General features: G+C 41.3%; 1 protein-coding gene across 1 annotated transcript in view; it reads left to right on the top strand.

The window, feature by feature from the left end:
• Positions 1-20390, top strand: part of pepd (peptidase D) — a 71899-nt gene extending 51509 nt beyond the window's left edge. Inside the window, exons 10-15 of the mRNA XM_035418079.1 lie at positions 9929-9997; positions 12124-12201; positions 12635-12783; positions 14550-14734; positions 17392-17583; positions 19765-20390. Of these exons, the coding sequence (XP_035273970.1) occupies positions 9929-9997; positions 12124-12201; positions 12635-12783; positions 14550-14734; positions 17392-17583; positions 19765-19914 (823 nt within the window). The 3' untranslated portion in view covers positions 19915-20390. The remainder of the gene's footprint in view (positions 1-9928; positions 9998-12123; positions 12202-12634; positions 12784-14549; positions 14735-17391; positions 17584-19764) is intronic.
• Positions 20391-20604: the final 214 nt, after the last annotated feature.

Raw genomic sequence — 20604 nt, 5'->3', positions numbered from 1 at the left:
CTACGGCCTTCACCAGATCTCAACCCATTTGAACACCTATGTGAAATTTTAGACTGACGTGTTCGACAGCGCATTCCACCATCATCATCAAAACACCAAATGAGGGAATGTCTTTAGGAAAAATGGTGTTCCATCCCTCCAGTGGAGTTCCAGAGGCTTGTAGAATCTATGCCAAGGTGCACTGAAGCTATTCTGGAAGCTTGTGGTGGCCAAACACCTTACTATGACACTTGTGTTGGTTTTTCTTTTAATTTGTCACTCATCTGTATATATATATATGTATGTATGGATGTATATATGTTAAACTGACTCTGAAATACATCTGCCTTGCTTCTCTGTGATCTTGCATTGCAGGGGGTGGAAAGCTTGGCAGTGCTCCTTTTCTCTGAGTGTTCAAGGTGCCAAGGAGAATTTTAAAGCTTAGAACTGTTTCTTTTTCTGATGCAATTAAGGAGTGGATTCCAGGATGGCCATACTGCCTTCAGGGAAACTTTGAAGTACACAAATTAGTGTTACATCTTCAAAGTACATTCTTGCCATGCAGGGTTCTGTGCTTTTTAGATCCGGAATCCCAGAGCTCTTTGTTAAATGACTCCTTTTTGGCATGTTCTTACTGCTCTTGTGTTTCTTACTGAATGCAGTAGCTCAGCCGAGGCTGATCAACAGATCTGCAGTGTTGATGTATCTTTGTGGGAAGATCTGTGGTTATAATCACAACTGTGCCCACAGCAGACCCTGAAAGCACTTTCATCCATCCAGCATGGCTGAGATCCTTTCAAGCACAGTAGGCTGTGGACTGTAGTGTGTGCTGTATATTATGCATATTCCCAAACAGAGATATCTTGTCATGAGTACGCCCTGTGCATAATCCTCCTTTACTTTCAACCCTGAAATAAAGAGCAAACTAACGAGAGGCTTTTTGAATGGCGATTGAGCTTCCTTTCATAAAGCGTAGATCTTTAAAACAAATGTAATACGAAACATTCAAACCCCCTGCCTGAGGGATGAGTTCGCGAAGGGAGAATGTATCGATTAGAAAATAGTCTTAGCCGGTAATGATGCCCACATGAGAAATAACAGGGGTTTGGGTGTTTATATGAGTTGAATAACACAGGTTCCAGTAACTGCTGCAGAAATCATCAAGTCCACTGGTAATCCAGCAGTATGAAAACAATTCACAGAATTTGCAAAAGGCAAAAGTAAATTGTTTACGTGCCACAGCCTGACAGGCCAGTAGCACTGCAGTGAGCCAGTTGTGGTGGATTTGTTTTTGCCCAAAGACATCATTTTATACCAATTGATGGTTAATCAATGCCAGGGCCACTGGGATCTCTGTCCCCAATCTCTCTTGAGTTTGCTTTTACTCTTGATATTTCTACTCTGTTATTTCACCACCACTATCCTCTGTGTTCAAAGTTTTTGCTGTCTTAATTATCATGGAATGCAACTGGTCTGTCACCAGTAGCACCAAGTGACTGGCTTTGCCCATGTGGCCTTAACTGCAAGATTTTTTTCTCTCCCCACCATCTGATCCGTATATTTTATCTCCGTCCCAGACTGCATGTCTTCACAAACAAGTTTTTTTTTTTCCACAAACAAAAAATCTGTTTCCTCTTTGTTAACAGATCCAGTATCTCACCAAATTACAGACAAGGTGGATTTCAGCAGGGGGAAGGGAGCAGGACTTGGTCAAATGAGTCAGTCCAAAAAAATAAATAAAAATAAACTACCTTCAGCACAAAGTGAAACTAACACCTTCTGCCGCCACCCTCTCTTTCTTTCCTCGAACTAATTTACCACACTGCAAAGTTGCAAATTAATTCACAGGAACACCACGATGAAATTCTTTTTTTAGCGATTTCTTCCAGGCTGCAAGATGTTCCCTCACAAGTTACAAATGCATCACTTTGCTTGACGTCAGACCTGTCATTTCTATATTCAGGTTACCTCACCTGGAAACAGTGCTATATGTAGTAATCCAGGAAAATCAGACCTGTTATACTAGGCATTTTCATGAGGAGTAGTGTGATGCATTATCTGACTCCACTGTGAAATCCACTTTTTAATCATTTATATTCTGTCAGTTTCATTAAAAATTTTCTCAACACATCTTCTAACGGTGGATCTAACATTACTGTAAAATTACCTGTTTGTTGGTAATTGGAGTCCCTAGAGGCCTCTTGAAAGCCACCTGGATGTCTTCTCCACTAGGTGTGTAATTAGTTAACTCCAGGGACACGTGTCTCTTTCTTTTTGGAAAGAAAAGCAGAGAGGGATCAGGACTGGCCAGGGCTTGGTTAGACCGCTGGGGGCCGGGACATGCCTTCTACCCCCCCAGTGGGGCTTTGAAGGCCGGGCACATATGTGATCTCCCAGCTCCAGGCTCCTGGAGGCCAGGCTTTGTTTTCTAGCCTAGCGACAGCACAGTCACACTGGAATGCACATTCCCCACCAAGGTTAGATTGCCTTACACTTCATTAATCCCAGGAGTTAAACTTACTATCCACCATGGCCATGACACTTGGGGGCTATGCATATTTTCCATTTTCTTGAATTTTGACTAAATACAAGGGTTGCATTTATCACCAAAATTAAGTGAGGAAACAAACCCCTACAGCCCCTTGTGTGAAGACAAACCTTTGATACTTTGGTTATTTGTTAGTTATAATTGTCAGCACTTACACAGTGTATTGGACTGGTACAGAGTGACAAATTAAAATGGAGGTTTATTCCTTTTTATCCCAACACATTTGAAATATTTCTTATTCCTGTCTGGTTGTATGTGTGAAGACCTCTGTATCCTCTACTGTAAGATTTTATCACGTATCTCTTAATTAACTTGGGGTGCCTAAGTCTACAGGTAATAGCTAGGCTCATGTTGGTAAATGCAGTCTGACTTTTAAACAATTCCTGTCTGTAAAATTAGTTGCCATCTCATAAGTGTCTTTACAGTTGTAGCTATTATTTTGGAATTAGACCACGTTGATCTTGTCTTGCTGTTGATGCTTTTGACCTCTGCCAACAAGCTTTTAAAAAAATGATGATAAAACTATTTACTGATAAGACTGGTTGGAATGAAAGCTCAAAACCATTTTTTAAGAACTAGTAAGGATAAACTCAGATGAAATATGAGCGAATGTGAGTGTGCTCGTGCAAACAGCATCCTCTGTAATAAACAGCTGTCCTGTGTCATTGATGCTGCTGGTACTTAACCTGTCACAAACAGAGGTTTTGTCCCAGATTTCAGTCACCCATATTGCAGTCCCTGTCATAATTCTTTTCTCCATCTGTCATCTATTTATGTATTTTTAAGTAAATATGACCTTAAGCTCTGTATTAGACTGGAGACCGTGAACTCATAGGATTTCCAGTCAGGCTTGAATATACCTCTCAAGGTGATTTTTTATTTACTTATTTTTTCCAGTATTGGTCTGTTGTGCATCTTCATCTCCAAAGACAAAATAAGAATTTCTATTTTACTTTGAAGAATGCTCTGTCCTCATACAACTTTCAAGGTCTTATTCTACAGTAACTGAGTTCCCCCCCCCCTCCCCCACAGTTTTTTCTTTGATTTTTGCGCCATCAGTTCAATACAAATATGTGTTCAAGCAGTCAATCAGAAATAACTTCTCTACAAATAAATTAGGATAGCAGGCAAGATGGTTGCCATCCCATTTTCCTATGCCCCCATTATTACGTAGATAACCAAGGTGGGAAAACAAACTGAAAATAGAAAAGAGAAGAGAGCAGTAGCTCAAGACTAGTGGTCTTAGCTGACAGTGTTACAGAAAGCTTATGTCTTACTCCAGGCATGAATATGTTGATTATTAATAGTCTAGAAAAGGAGGGCAGATTTGCCCATGGAACCTATCAGCCTGTGTTTAATTTTTTTGAGTTAGGGTTAGAACCTAATTTGCACATGCTTTATCTTGGAATGTTGCTACTTTTTCCTAGACTAGAGCTGTGGCAAAAATATATCTGTAAATCTTGGGTGTCTTAGATGAAAATCCACGCAGTCTCCTGTTCAAACATGACGGCGACATGGAAAATTGGCATAACTTTTACGATTTAAGATACAAGTGTGAAAGGGGCTTAACACTTTATCATCTAACACAAATCCATTATGCTACTTGTACAGTAGCACTATATTCCTTAACCCCCACTTGATCCTGCTTCAGCTTTTTATGAAACAGTAAGTGTAATGTGTATTGTTCACAACCAAGGCTGCAGGTGTAAATTGAGAATCATACAGCTTTGATTGCCCTGTGACAGATCTGGTTAAGGGACCCATAAATTGCAGTAATTCCATACAGTGCAGTAATGTGTTCCAAGACAGTGACTGCCAGTCCCTGACTGTGGTCATGATTCATGTGGTCTGATGCCTAATCGGCCAAAGTGTACCTCTAGGAGAGAGAGTTTCTGCCGGCTGGATAATACCTGGTCATCCAGGTGCTTACTAGCCTGCGCATGACCTTTGACCTTTGAGTTGTGCAGTAGCTACACCCACTTGTACTGGAAACACTGCTGTGTGTTTTCTTGTACACCTCATTTTTTGCATTGGACGGTACAGTGTAGCTACTGTACATCAAAGAATGCTCTGGAAGGTGAACACAGGATGGTGCAACTGGGAGGTGTTCGGCAGTTCACAGAAGTCAGCCTCTTGTCAGACCCCCAACAGAAAACAGGCTGTTTACTGTGCTGAAAGGAGTCAGCAGGTGTGGTAAAGAGACAGTGCTCAGTTGCAAAACATCCTACTGGATCAGCATTATGTGAACCTTAGGTTCTCCATAATACAGTGTAATCAAGTTTTGTATTGTTGGAAAGCCGATGTCATGGGGAACAAGTTGGTGTCTTTGGTGGTGGGGTGCTGACTAAAGATCTTGATACCTATGGGTCAGCGCCCAGCCAGATACAAAGGTTAACTCGGTGTGGTATGCTTGCAGAGGTAGCGCAAGAAGAATCATTAATGTCCTGTTTTGTTAAGTTTGTGTCTTTATTTGGGAACTATTGGTATTTTGGTTTGATCTTTTTGTATATAACGGAAACGTGGAATGGCTCTGGGAGACTGATCAGCACAGTCTCCTACGCATCATATGCGTATAGCCATCTCATTATTAACATAGTGTACAATAAATTGCATTTACTTTAACCTGGCGTTTCTACTTGACTCTTACCACTGCACACCTAGCAGTTTTAAGGTCCTAACATACCTGTCTGCACCCCGTAGTCACTCACCTATACACTAGTGTCATAGCAGGATAGACTATTGTATTTATGCAGGCTACACAAGCCAGAGGCACGTCTGTGTCTACCAAGATAGATAGCAGTCTGTATAGAGCCACACTACTGGCGGAAAGCAGTCTATGCATAACTGTTAGCACAGGGAAAGGTTAAAACATTTATTTTTGGAGTCAGATAATTGAGATAACATTAAACGAATCCCGTTCCAATAGCACCGGGTAAGACTACACGTGTCTTCACCACTCTTCTGCTGTTTGGTGTGTCGAAGGGTTTTCTTACAGTTGGTGACGGCGATGCTGTTTGGTATATCTGGGGGGTTTCTTATAGAGGAATGCTGGATGGTGGCTATTTGTACTTGTCTGCACTTTGTCATGTGCAGATCACAGAATGGAGCCATTTGCCAAATTTTAAGCTACAAATAGAAATATGTTAAGATGACATCAATTTGATTGCAGGTAGTTTTTCAGAGAAAAAGTCCTTTGAATAGACTCTTTATACTGTATATCATAATTTTACTAACAGTTTGTTTATTAGTCTGTGAAATGTAGGCAATATCTCTTTTAAACAATCACTGTGCCACTATGTATGTATTTTTTCTTGTTTGTTGTATTTGAAAACATAAACTTATTATTTGCCAAAATCAAAGTTTTCCTCAATCTGTTGCTAATGGTAAGACACAAAGCAGGGAGTCTCGTCTGTCACACATCGGTAGGAAAAACTCTCTGATGTGTTTTCTTGGTGTCGGTTCTTTGTGTTTTAGGATATCTGATACTATCATGTCTGTAGTCAATTTTAAAGCAAGAATGCCTTCTTTTAAAACTGATTATGCATGAAGGGGAAGTGGGGCAATCAGCCAGCATTTGCTTTGTTTAATGAGGCTTTTGTCAAGTGAAACCTGCCCTCATTATGAACCGATTGTCTTCAAGATGCACAGCCTTGAGCAGTGCAAGACCACTGTGCAAAATCCAGTGGATGAAATGAAATGGCAGTAAAAGATTGGACCATTAATCAGTTGGTGTGCAATGCTAGTTAGACTGGCAGTGAAATGTAGCCGTGCTTCTGGAACTTTCCAAGTTATTTACACACGGGATCCCCCCCCCCCCCCTTCAATTTTTAAAATTTATATGTACCCTTTCCAGGTCACTGGAGCTACATGCGTATGGGCTTCCGAGTGCACATGGCATGTAGGTTCCCAAGGGGCATTTATAAGATGGAGAGCAAGGTTCTTTGGTTTTGTGTGGAAAATCCATCTCCTGCTCACGCTCTCCCCATGACAAATCGGAAATGACAGTCGGTATCGATGCAGACAAACAGGGTGCCCAGTGGGTACACTGAGTATTGATGAAATTGGTTAAGCTCCAGGATGAATGAATTTCAGCAGAAGATGGAAGCATTTGGTAATGTCCATTACATATTAACACCGTAGTGTTCTTCCATCGTCTTGGCTTGGGTCTTGAAAATGTACATTTTATATGTACATCCAATACTTCACCATTTGGCCAGTTGACTGATTTATTATGTATTTGATAAGAATTATTAAAAGTAGAAAAAGTTGCTATTTGATGGAGAATTAAACGAGGAGGTATAAAATGTGACATTGAGGTGTGAGAAGGGGATGCTGTGAATGCATGTTGGTTGTTTCGCCTCCCTGTCAGTGAATGGACAGCATGCTGCATCACAGGCAGTTGGAAATGTCTTGATATAGCAAAAATTACAGTATCTGGAAATCAAGCATTCCTATTTATACAACCAACACTGAGTTTGTTAATGAACCCCCGCCTGTGTGCCTTTGTGTTGCTTTTCATTTTGAAGAGCATGTGGTGGTGATCAGATTTTATTGGTTGTTGCTACGTAGTTGTATAGATGTATCCTAATTACCATATCATGCGATTTTTGAATTGGTTCAACAGCAAATCAATGATTTGGATCCTGGTTTACTATATGCTGCAGACTGGTCTAGGAGGATCAGGACAAATGAGAGGGATGTGGCTCTTGCAGTGGCAATTGCCTCCAGCACAGCCAGGGAAGCAGACCTTTCTATAGTCCTGTGCATCTACCTGTACAGTGAATGGAACGTCTCTACCATACCCCCAATGACTATTCAAACATTACTGCCTTGCCAGATGACTAAATTCTGCAACCTCAAGGTGGATGCCTGTCTATACTGGCCCCCAATGGGTGTAAAACACTGCCCACGATTGTCAGGACAGCAGAATTGTCAGCCATTTTCAAACATAGACTGAAAAGGAACCAACTTGAGACTGCATCTTGGTTCCCCTCCCTTCCCCATCTTCTAGCACTGCCACCTAATGTGTTTGTATCCAGCATGTGTATTTTGGTTCTTGGTTAGTTAATAGTTCACTTGCTTTAGTGATGTTGCGTCTGTACTCTCTGGTCTAAACATTTTGTTAGCTAAGTCTGGCACTGTAGCACACATGAATAATGTGAATTCCCTTATGCTTCTCCACTCTGGATAAGAATGGATTTTAAATAAATGCTACGTAATGTCACATAATATTTTGGGATGGAAAACGACTGAGAAGTTGACAGAAGCATTTCAATTGTGTTTGATTCTGTATGCGCGCAGTGCATCAAACAGCACAACACATTATTATTAATTTAATCTTGTAAGTTTGTTGTCAGGATGTCTTTAGCCTGGTATGTAGAAACGGGAGTTTGAAAGCCAGGAATACATTTGAGCAAAGAGCATAGTGAGTGTGAACACAGAATTCCATTCTCATGCTAAGAATGTCGGAATATATTATGTTCGCTGTTTATTGCAAATTTTTCAGAGTGGATATCATGATATTTGAACATCAGCAAAAAAGATCTCTCAGTAAGCAACAGCACAGAATACACTTTCTCCCACTTCGGGAATGGGATATGGTGGCTTGTGATTTTAATTAGAACTTTCATCTCAGAGGCTAAGAAGTACAAATAATCAGAACTTGGGTGGCTCACCTCCTCGGCCCCCCCAGCCCTCGCTAATTAAGTGTGCCACTTCACGGAGTGACATGGTCCTGGTTGCCTCTCGGAGCTGCGATCTCAGTCTCCTCTTCGCCTGCGGGCGGTTCTCAGTGAATTCTCCCTCCGTGATTGAAATGATGCTCTTGTGCACCTGACAGGCTTATGCACCCTGGTCCTGAATTGCATGGCACGTTGCTTGGCTGAAGTTCGTGTCAAGCTAGAGATTGGTGGAAAAGTGCTCACCCTGAACATGTGCTTAGTTTAGCGCGCATTTGTGAGAAGGGCCCTGCTCCGGAGATGACAGTGAGCTTTTGCATTTTGTTTTAATCACCTATGCCGTCTCCTGTAGATGACAGTCAAATGAAATAGTATAGTGAGACTGTAAAACAACTGCGGGAAAACTGTTGAGCATCTTAATGCAATTTTGTGTGAATATTCTACACTAGTTGTACAGAGATGGAGAGGACCTGATGAAAAAGTACCCCTTTGTTTTAAGGCAGGAAAAGGAAATATGTGAATCAAGTGGCCTGGCCTAACAAAGGGTAGTAGATACAGAGTGGCAGATAAAGCACAGATTGTGGAATCAATGGCCATTTCTTTCTGGAAACAAAGAGGCACGTTTTCACCTTGGGCCACGGCACAAAGTAATGCCCAGATTTACAACCGGCTATGGATCAATTCAGCAGCCAAAGCTCGAGATTGATTGAAGAGTCCTGGGAGGTTGGGTCAGAAGCTTCTGGAAGAGGCTCCAAACAGGGTCTGAGCTTGAGGACTCTCTGGGGACGAGACTTCTTGCACTGATAGCAGGATGAGCACTGCTCTCAAAACAAATTAGATAAATAGTAATATGTTGGAGTTTGTGAATATGCATCTTTTGTCTTGTGGGTTAATAAATCAACAGGTCTGCTTGTTTTCAGACACAGTACAGTGGCAACTTCTGCTATAGATCCCTTCCTTAAGATGTAAAAGATGAAACTGACTTTTGAAATCTTACAATTTAGTAGTTTGGGACTGGAAACTGCCCAGATTGGAAGCAGGAGATTGCTGTGCAGTCATACATGATATTGTGGCAAAGTTGCTATATGGCAGTACAGTAAGTGATTTATACGGGTCTTGGGATTATGCTTGAACTCGCATAAGTATAATTCTTTTCATCCATTTGTATTAAATGCTGTGGGATACAATTGGTCAAACATGAGATACACACGGTAGGTAATTGAGAGATATCTCCTGTGACATGAATAATGTCTGTGCCCGTGAAGAATCTTTCAATAAACCCTGTAATATATCGCTGCTCTTCTTGTCTCCCATTTCTCACACCATATAAATTCATAGTGAGGTGATTGAAGATCTCAGCAGCTGAAAAAGATTTCCTTCATGTGCAACAGGACAACTGGCCTCAACACATAATAGATATTTAATACTTCAATTTTGACAGATAAAGAGCGGTTACAAAAACGTAATGTAAATGCGCTTACGCATGGAAAACCTTATTTGCACTATCTTAGCTGTGTTAAAGAGGTGTTTCTTGTAGTTTCTGGAGATTACAGTCTTTCTGCTGAATTAATTGATTTACGTTGTTATTAGACTACTGAAAAAAGCACACCATTGCATCCGATAGCTGACCTTACATTTGAGGTTGTCTCGCACCCAGTGCACTAAACCACTGTACAGACCTGTCTGTCAGCCATCAGTGAAGGTGCAATGTTCTCTGTTCCAGTCTGTTCCAGCACTACTGCTACTCACGTGGGGGCATGCGCCACACCTCCTACACCTGTATCTGTGGAAGGTAAGACTCATTCCAACTGCATGTGCCATGTACACCTGATTTACAGACCAGCATTTAATGCACAAGTGTGTGGAGAGAGGTTTTTGGTTTTACTTTGAAAACTAAGCACTGTAATATAATGTTCCACTTAACTGCAATGCATAATGGTCCATTTTAACCAACTATAGGACACTAGATTGTATACTATTGCCTAAATATGTGAGTACAGTATTTATTAAAACTTCTATTCCAGTATTTCCTCTTTTGTGCTCTACTCACTGTCAGCTTTCCGAGTTAAACAGAAGCTGAGTTCAAAGCAGTTCTGCTCTTACTGGTACAAGCAGCTGGCCCTAGAGATAACAGTCAAGATGCCACATGATCTGTGTTTGTCACAGCCAGGGTTGGCACAGTTTGTCAATCAGCACCGCCCCCCCCTCGCCCCCCAAACTCGGAGATAGTAACAGGGGCGTGATCGCCCATGCTAGCTCTGTGACTGTGCCATATCCGATCTCACCCCATGGTTCACATTCTGGCCATAGTCAGCTCAGCGAAGTCTTTCGAGAGACCTCCACAAGCATTACCTGTGTGTCTGGGGGAGGGGGAGGGGAAAGAGATACAATCGCAATCATCTGCATGTAATGATTTGTATTAGAGACATCAAAATGTGCTTTTTGACATTTGCAATTCATGGGTCATTTGTTTCTACAAGAAGAGCGCTTCCGACTCATGCGGCACACTGACACACACGCACGCACGCATGCACGCACGCACACACACACACAGATGGATGAAGCTGACTGAACTCAGAACAGAGGTGTCTGTAGAGAAGGAGCTGATGAAAGGTCACAGTCTATCCCAATGGCTATCATTATGCATTTGGAACATTATCACCTCAGTCACATGATAGAGGTAAAGGCTAAAGGCTGGAAATCACACACATTGTACTAGAATACCAATGAAGTGCATCCAGCTTTATCTGTGGCTCTCTCTGTGATTATGGCTTTTCATGTGAGAAGCTATTTTCCTTTATTATGTACAATTCAGATACAGATAATAATATACTTCATATAACTCCAATGCAGTCATTGTGCCTCCAGGGGATGTACATTTGTATATAACCTGATTATTCTTCAAAACAATTAAGTTTAATATTGTTTTTGTTAATATTGTCAAACTATTGCCTATCGTGCAGGCAACCTGAGATTGGTAAGCTCAAGGAAAGAAGTACCAGTTCAATATCAAAAACTGATATTTATATTTGTAATTGTGAATAAATGCTTTAAAATGAATCTGTTTGTATTTAGAGCCTGTGGAAACATAACTGTACAAGCTGTTTTGGACTGTTGGACTTACTGTCTGTTTTATTTCTTCAGACTATGAACCCCCAAATGTACGATATCTACCATTGTAAAGCCAGCAGGTCATCAGAAGCATCTCTAAAAATCAGCATTGCAAAAAACAACTGTTTAGCCTATCAAAAACGTACAGTTCAATTTGAATACCAAGAAAACCCACAAAAATGGACACCAAAAATCTCTAAATCTAATCCAATGTAAAAATATAATTTAATCAAATCTTTTCATAATTGAAATAGTGGATGGTGTGCTGTGTATGACTAAACTCTGTCTCCTACTTGAATGGAAGTCTTATCTGCATGAGCATGAGTTGATGAGTTTAGTGCATTCTCATATACACTCAGGTTTGGACTACCATGAGGTACATTTGACTGCAGCACTTGGTGCAGTGATACGTCCCACAATCTAGAATGGGCCACTGACCATGCCTGTGCCAACTGTGGCTTGAAGTACCATGCATAATTTCACATAGCATTGCTCAGGGTGGGAGGGTCTTATAAGCCTGAGGCTGGGAACACCACGGACATAATGTAGACAGTTGACTTCTATGGTCCATCAGGTCATCTGCTAGCAGCACCTGCTACATGGGTCTTGCATTGCTCTGGCACTGTGTCTACCCAGCTCATCTGGTAGATTAAAGAGTTAAAAGAAGTGCCAGCTGTGTTTCGGATGACACAGCTGCTAATGTGCACCCTTTGAACTGACAGAGTACCAAGCTGGGAAGTAAAGACAACATTGGTCTAAAAACTGGAGATGTAAAATGTGTTTTAACAACATTGTCTGTTTTAACAGTGGAAACAACAGTTCAGTCCTGCACTACGGCCATGCTGGAGCCCCCAATGATAAAACCATCCAAGATGGAGACATGTGGTGAGCCTTTTATGCCATTACTTTGTAATCAGCTACATGTTTATAAGCTCAATCATAAACCCTTTGGACTATTTGACAAACCTGGTGAAATTGGCCAGTCAAGCTTCTAGCCTTGATTTTGCACAGCATTATTGCACATCGTGATACAGTACATCATTTTTTACGTGATGTTTGCTTGCCAAGCTGTACAGAGAGGGCAGTCTATTTGTGCAACGACTGGGATGCTCATCTGGAATACTGAGTGAAAAGAAGCAGCAGCTGGCTACATGTGTGTTTAGCAGTGCCCTCCTGAATGGGTTTACTGGTAATTGTGAATGGTCAATATACAGTGTGTAATAAAGAAAAAAATAGAGCTAAAAAAAATTTGTCAATCTGCATTTCAGGGCATGCACTTGTGCAGTTTTAACAATGATGGATTTGTTGTTTTTTGCAGTCTGTTCGACATGGGCGGAGAGTACTACTGCTACAGTTCTGACATCACCTGCTCCTTTCCAGCCAATGGGAAGTTCACAGATGATCAGAAGGCCATCTATGAGGCTGTGCTGAAGTCCTCCCGCGCTGTCTTGGCCGCCATCAAGCCAGGTATAGGCCCTACCTCCTTCCCCCTTCGTTTTATTGAATTTCAGGTTGAGGTTGAATTGACTTGAGCTGGTTTTGAAACCCATGTTTGTTGTCATTACTGCTCTTCTGCCTTCATGGAACACCTCAAAGCATGTACAAATCTGGTGTTTTTAGCTCTTCTTATTGATACACTTTTTCATTGGTAACCTGTAATTGCCTAAAATCTCTAGGAGCAGTATTTTCTTTGGCATAGAATGAAGAATGAATAGGAAAAGGCATGGAAGAAACTGAGAAACTTATCCAATTCCCACACATCCATGTCTTTCTCTATAATGCCCTGGTCTACCTTCATCTAGTAGATCTTATGTGGTTTGCAGCACACACAGTTCACCTCCTAAGGCTCTTACATGCCTCATAAAGGAAGCTAGTACATATTTGATGGTCCTTCATGATATGGCATTCAATTCCGTTAAAGCTAATCAAGGTTATATTAACTGCTCATTCCATGGTTTCTTCCTTCCACAGATTATTTGTATTCATGACAGCCATAAATGCAGTTTAGTAGTTCTCAAGAAGCTTCTCTAGAAACTAGGAGGTTCTCTATATATGAGTTCAGAAATCTTGGTAAACGTCACATTCTACATTACATTACAGGAATTTAGCAGACGCTCTTATCCAGAGCGACTTACACAACTTTTACATAGCATTTTACATAGTTGTATCCATTTATACAGCTGGATATATACTGAAGCAATTCCGGTTAAGTACCTTGCTCAAGGGTACAATGGCAGTGTCCTACCCGGGAATCGAACCTGCAACCTTTCGGTTACAAGCCCAGTTCCTTACCCACTGTGCTACGCTCCGTCCACATCACATAGCCCAACCGGTCATCCTTGGGCAAAACTCACATAAAAGCATTGGTTATCACAACCAAATGGTGTCTGTCTCAAGGTGGGGGGAACTACTTTGGGGTGAGATGATCCGTCTCTGTGGGGGACTACCCAGGGACGTGCAGGAAACTGACTTCTCAGAGCTCCTCAGTATCTCTAGATCTCCCTCCACAACATCCGAGGGCAGGCAGCACCACCCGGAGCTCCACAGCGATTTCTCAGCAGTGAGGATCAGTGTATCACTGCTTCAGAGAGTGTGTAGGCTGCCTGTCAACAGATATCCCTCACTCACAACTGAGGAGGGAGGGGCAGCCATCTGTAGACTGTTTCAAACAACCAGCCCCATCCCACCAAAAATTTTAAAAGTGCACTCTCAAAACCATGCCTTCTTGGAATTTCATGGGGAGCAAAAAAATAATGTTTTTTTTTGTCATTTTTTGGAATAAGTTAGCAAAGAAAATAAATTCCTTGTGGGCATTTAGCAAAAATAAAAACCTGTCAGCGACAGGCTTTCTGGATTCAAAGTTGTGAACTGCACGTTATGAATATAAATTTATCGTCTTTTCTCTCTCCCGTGTTAATCTCTCCTCCCTCTTACTGAAGACACGAGGAACAGGTTTGGCTTTTGTGCTGTGGTGCATGTTGCTCAATCATATGTGATATAGTATCACGGGTAGTTTCACAGCTGTGGCCTTTTGAAGCTAACCCTCTTTCTGCTCTAGCACTGGTGTGGCAACCATCTTGGTAATGGTTTGGAAATCGACTCCACTGGTGAAGCTTTGTGAAATGCTGCCATATTTCTGTCTGAAAGCAGCAGCAGTTGGGCAGCTGTCATTATGCAATGTGCAAATAGATTATGTGGCACTGGTTAATTCTGGTTATGTCTCTCGTCGTCAGGGGTGCTGTGGACAGCCATGCATCGCATGGCCGACCGTGTCCACCTGGAGGAGCTGGTGAAAGTGGGAATCCTGCATGGCAGTGTGGAAGACATGCTCAAGGCTCACATGGGTGCCGTCTTCATGCCCCATGGCTTGGGTCACCTGCTGGGCATCGACGTGCATGACGTGGGCGGGTACCCAGAGGTCAGTATGCATCACGGAGGGCTTCGGACAGACTAGGGTGACCACCTTTGAATAGCCCAAATGCAGGACAACGGCATGATTTTCTGTACAGGGAATATCATTTGTTACCACCTGATTTAGAACATGTATGCATGGCCATACTCTGAAAAGGGTTTACTATGGTGCAGAAAAAACATATTTTATATGATATATGGTTTCAAAATTTGTTATATTTTTTTAACAAAATGCAGGATATTTTCTGTAGTTGTGGTGATTCAGGGTTAAAGGGTCAAGATATGGGACTGTCCCACAGAATCCAACACAGGTTCTTACCCTAGCCCAGACAGAGAGTGATAGAGACTCTTACGTGTGTGTGTGTGTGTGTGTGTGCGTGTGTGCGTTTGTGTGTGTGTGTGAAAGAGAGTGAGGAGAGAGAGACTGGTCCTTAGTGTACTGGTATTCTTCAGCTTCTGGTTTGCAAGAATCTCCTGCCTCAGAAAATTTGATTGCTTTGGAGATTTGGTGTGTTTTGTATTGAACGAACTAAGACTGAGCTTTAACCAAGGCTGAATTTGTCTATATTAGGTCATTATTAATATAATAAGCATTTCAGTCAATAAAGCACCAAACCTAAGCCAGGGTGACATTTTGCTCTGTATGTGGGCGATCTGTTGGTGTCTGCGCTCGGCTTCACAGTTCCAGGAAAGAAAATGGGATTCCAAGTCATTATATTTGCTGAAAAGTTTCCTTTGTTTGTGAATTTATTTGTCACAAAAAATCAACTAAATTTATGCTTATTCATCCATAATGTTTACTTGGCAGTACCTTTGACCAGAATGCTTACAAATTCAAGTACTTCGTAACGCTGTGGTATTTTTCATGCACTGTGCTTTTCACTTAAAATAATTTAAACTTCTTTCTTGGTTTGTCTTCTTGCCATACAGTTCTGTTCTCTAATAACATGCTTGCCGTCCTAAAAAGCCCCGACATCCTAAGAATCAGTCAGATAAGAGCTTACTCAGTTGTGTTAATTGCTGTTAGCTTCAATTTATTTTGGTTTTTGAACATCCCAATATTCACAAACCCGAGAGGTGGGACTCATTCTCTGAAGATACAGCCTCTCTTGTATATCGCATTATCCATTAATTTTTTTTATTAAACTTGAAACTTTGGCTTCTGGCTTTCAAACAACTTCGTCTTCTCAACATTTGTGCTTTGAATATGAGTGAGGACACATCGATGAACTGTTGCTAAAATCAGTTCGCTTGTTAGCCATTTTTTAAAAGCCTGTTATTTGCTAATATAATTGTTTGTACTGTGCCCTCCGAAAGTAACAGCACAGTGAAATGTGTTATTTTTTTATTTGAGACCAACAGATGAATCTTAGACAAAAGTACCGGCAATCTGCTTTTATTTCATGCCATTTACATGTGTATATGTTGCACCATTTTTACAGAAGCAGCTGCTTTTTGTGTTTAGTCGCCCAGAATTGGCACCCTTTCATGTCAATTTCTGCATCTTTTAGGTAATAGCGAGCATAGTGCACACCAATGTGCAAGTCTGGGGGAAAAAAAACCCCAAAATTAGTATGGCAGTATTTTGAGTTTCACTGAGAAGATGCTACAAACCCAGTTTGCCATGTGCCTGAAAATGGTCCCTTGTAAAGGAGGAAACACTAGCAATTTATTAGCTCATCTGCGTGCCCGTCACCCAGCCCAATACAGTGAGTGCCAGATAGCAAAAGAGAGCCAGAGCCGGACTTGTATTATGCTAAAGAGGTTGCAGTAATGAGAGCAGAATAAAAGAAAAGCTGTTCATGCATGCTGTGAGCCATTAATTGCCACGTATTCTATTCTCAATTACTAAGAAAGTTTATTTGGCCTCGTGCTGTAAAAACGCTCGTTCTGAAAGCAAAAATTGTGAGCCCTGCGGCTGGGTGTTTGGGTCCCAGCCGCGCCATTGCCGGCTATGGCTGGATGTCCGCATTGGCGAGGCAGCAATTGGCCGAGCCTTGCCTGAAAATAATAGCGGGTAAGCCGGCTAGTTCTGTTGGTCCCATCGCTCTCTGTCAGCCACTCCAGGTCAGGCTGGGTGTCTGTGGATGCACAAACCATGGTGACCTCATAACCCTCCAGTAACACGGGTAGTATGTAATTGGTGGTGCATCTGCAGTGTGTAAAAAATTGAGAATAGACAAATCGGAGGAGTCGCGTGTCTCTGGCTCTGTTCTCCTAAAGTTGGCAGGAAGGGTGGCTAGCGGGAAATCAACAAGTTAGAGTTTGGGTTTGGGAAAAATCGGGGATAAAATATGAATTACAAAAAAATAGATTTTTTTCCGGTTGAGCTTTGAAATACTTGCATCCCATACATTTCAGTCAGCTCTGCAGTTAGAAGCCAATACTTATTGCCTCTTTTTTGCATTGATATTACTCATTATATTTCTTTGCATTCTGTACAAATGCCCTAGTTGTTGCTGCTCTCATGAAATCCATTTAATGTATCGTGTTTTTTGTGCTAGATGTGATCAATGAATCAATGAAAGCTGGGTGATCAGTTCAGGAGATAGTGGTGGAAAAGAATACTAATATTGATAAAGCCAAAACAAAAGGATGCTTAGTTGTTCAGCCACATAATAATAATAATAATAACCATGCCTGTCTCCTGTGCCGTGCGGTCAGGGTGTGGAGCGGATCGATGAGCCAGGTCTGAAGAGTCTCAGGATGAACCGGGTGGTGCAGGAGCGCATGGTGCTGACGGTAGAACCTGGGATCTACTTCATCGACCACCTGCTGGACCAGGCCCTGGCCTCTCCCGCCCAGCGCTGCTTCATCAACAATGACGTGCTGGCCCGCTTCCGCGGCAGCGGAGGGGTCAGTCCGGTCACACACACGCACACACACACACACACACACACACACACACACACACACGTGCGACTATCCAGCCCCCTCCCTGTACACGCACACGAGCGTACACACAAACATATGAATATATATCCCCGCTATGCACAGATAAACACAGTCTATATACTACTGCAATTGGCAATGTGCAAACATTGATTCAACAGGTATTCATGTTGACAGAAATAAACAAGACCATATTTGAAAAGCTCTATTTAATGCTACTTGAAACCTTTAGTTTCACCATGTAGAAATTACAGCACTTTTTCTACTTAGCCCACAATTTCAAGGCACCAAAATGTTTGGGTGTGTTCTGTTGTTCAATTCAACATAATGAACAGAGTTCTGCTAATGAAAGTCAAGGGGACCATTATGATGCTGAAAAATAAGGGGGAAAAACTGTCTGATACATTGGTCAAACCTTAGGTCAACCAAAAGCATCTGTTTGGAGCATTATTAAGAAGAAAGAGATTGCTGGTGAGCTCAGTATTCACGAAGGGCCTGTTAGACTAAGGAAGACCTCCACAGTTCAAGACCAACAAATTCTCACCATAATGAAGAAAAAGCCCCAAACACCTGACCGATAGATCAGAAACACTCTTCTGGAGACAGGGGTGGATGTGTCAGTTACTACTGTCCGCAGAATGCTTCACAAACAAAACTAGAGAGGCTACACTGCCAGATGAAAACCAGATCATTTAATCAGATCTGTGTGCCTATTGTTATTTTTTTTATTATTGTAAACTTTGGATTGAAGCAGACAGAAGTGTGAGTCAGAAATATCTATTGTTTGAAAAAGGCCACCATAACTTGTTGGCCACAAAAACAGGAAGGCCAGGTTACAGTTTGCTAAAAAGTACCTAAAAGATCCTGCAAAGTTTCGGAAAAGGGTCTTGTGATCAGATGAGACCAAAATTCACTTGTATCAAAGTGATGGCGGCCAGTTACAAGATAATTATCCCAAATGTACTGCTAAAACTACACACAAAAAGTGTGTTTTTTAAAGCCAAAAACTTGGAAATTCATGACTGGCAAAGTCATTCACCTGATCTGAATCCAACTGAACACCTGTAGCAAGCAGGAGCTGAACATGGCTGCAGTACAGGGCATCACCAGAGACGATACTCAGCACCAGGTGATGTCTATGACATCACCGACTTAAGACATTGCCTTCAAAGGACATGAAACAAAGTATTAAACATGACTACTTTTATTTACATAATATTAATATATCCCAAACATTATGGTGCTCTGAAATGGGGGGCCTGCTATGTATAAAAAGTGTTGACAAAAGTGTATAAAAATAGTTGTAAATGAAAGGCGAGTGTGCTCTTTAACCACACATATATACAGCATTTCGACAAGTAGTGCTCTGCTCAGGGAAAACCCCATTTCCCATTATTCTTGAAAATATATGTAAGCTACTTTCATGGTTTAGTAAATGTTAGTAAGGAAATAATGTTATCCTTTAACGGGAGTAGAATAAGTTTTTTGTTACAGAAGGAGATGTTTGGGTGATTTTCTTGCCACTGCTTAATGCCTTGAGGCCAGATGTTGACTTCAGACAGCTTGGGCATTGTTATGCATTTGTATTTTACTGCCTTATGTAGCCAACGGTTATTATGAATCCTCTCTCTGTCAGCAGACCCAATTTGGCGAAGGTAGAAGAAATAGAATAATACTCTGAGAATCTTAAATCACATTTCTGTCAGAGTGAAACATGTCTGGCATTGACTTGTGTTCCGAAAACCAATTACCCTTTATGTTCCCGTGTTACAGATTTAGAATTTAAGAGATTTAATTCTGCCTTCTGTTTTATTAGAGTCAGAAATGCCATTAGTTGCATGTATATGTGAAAATTAATAGTAATATGTGAAAATAACCAAAGTGCTCTGGGTCTAAAAAAACCTTTGCTTCTTGCTTTCTTGCTACTGGATTCCATTCATGCAATTTTGTAAATTATTTTAATCAACTGAAAAAACTTTTAATGTTCTGTGAGGATTTTTCCATCCAGGAGTTAATTATTTTTTTTTAAATGGCTGACCTGGAAATAATGCGTAATCTGAGGAACATCTTGCCTGTTTACTCCTCGCGTGTTGCCGGATCTGAATGGCGACGTTGTGCCTGCGCTGAATTTCCTTTCTCGTGCAGGTGCGCATCGAGGACAACATCGCGGTGACCGCCGACGGGGTGGAGCTGCTCACCTGCGTGCCGCGCACTGTGGAGGAGATCGAGCAGTTCATGGCCGAAGGCCACGACTGCTCCAAGGCCTTCAGTCCTCTGGTCAGCCAGAAGTTCTGAGGAGCTTTGGACCTGACACACTTCATTTTCACGTTGGCCGAGATTTCTGCAACAGCGCTATGGTTTGGTTGAAACACAAGTCTGAAAATCGCCAGATAAAATCTATGGGGTGAACGACTGCAATAAAAATGTGTGACCTTTATAACCAATTTCTTTTTTGACATGCTATCAAAATATCATACATAATACCATATTTCATATACCATAATACCACTTTCATTTAATTTACATTATTCAACTGTATACTGTATTAGCCAATAATCTGCTTGAATTGTAACAGTTATATTGGTTATATACCATTTTGAAGAAGAACATCACATCGATTTTTTTTCTGTGGCGAGATTTGCACGCTGAAAATCAGTATTAAATAATTTTGCTCACATCAGTGCCTATCACATTGCTTTATAATCATTTGGTGTAACATTGAATCATTTATTCCACTCTTATAAGACCAATAAACTTTCTGCAGCACTAAACCATTGTGTTTTTTCTCCCTGCTGGGGAAGTGAGAATTACGTCAAATGTTTAATTTCTGAATCCAGCAGTTCCAACAGTCAAGGCACTCTGAATACTGAACACAGGTGGTATTGTATGCTAAAACCCCTCACTTGACCTACATTTAAAATACTCTATATTTTATGTGATTTAATAAGTATTTTTGAAAATGACAATCATCAATTACATTTCTGA

The sequence above is a fragment of the Anguilla anguilla genome, chromosome 5 (assembly GCF_013347855.1).
Source record: "Anguilla anguilla isolate fAngAng1 chromosome 5, fAngAng1.pri, whole genome shotgun sequence".
Taxonomy (NCBI): Eukaryota; Metazoa; Chordata; class Actinopteri; order Anguilliformes; family Anguillidae; genus Anguilla; species Anguilla anguilla.
The sequence above is the reverse complement of the archived record's forward strand: the minus strand, read 5'-3'. Positions and strand labels throughout refer to the sequence as shown.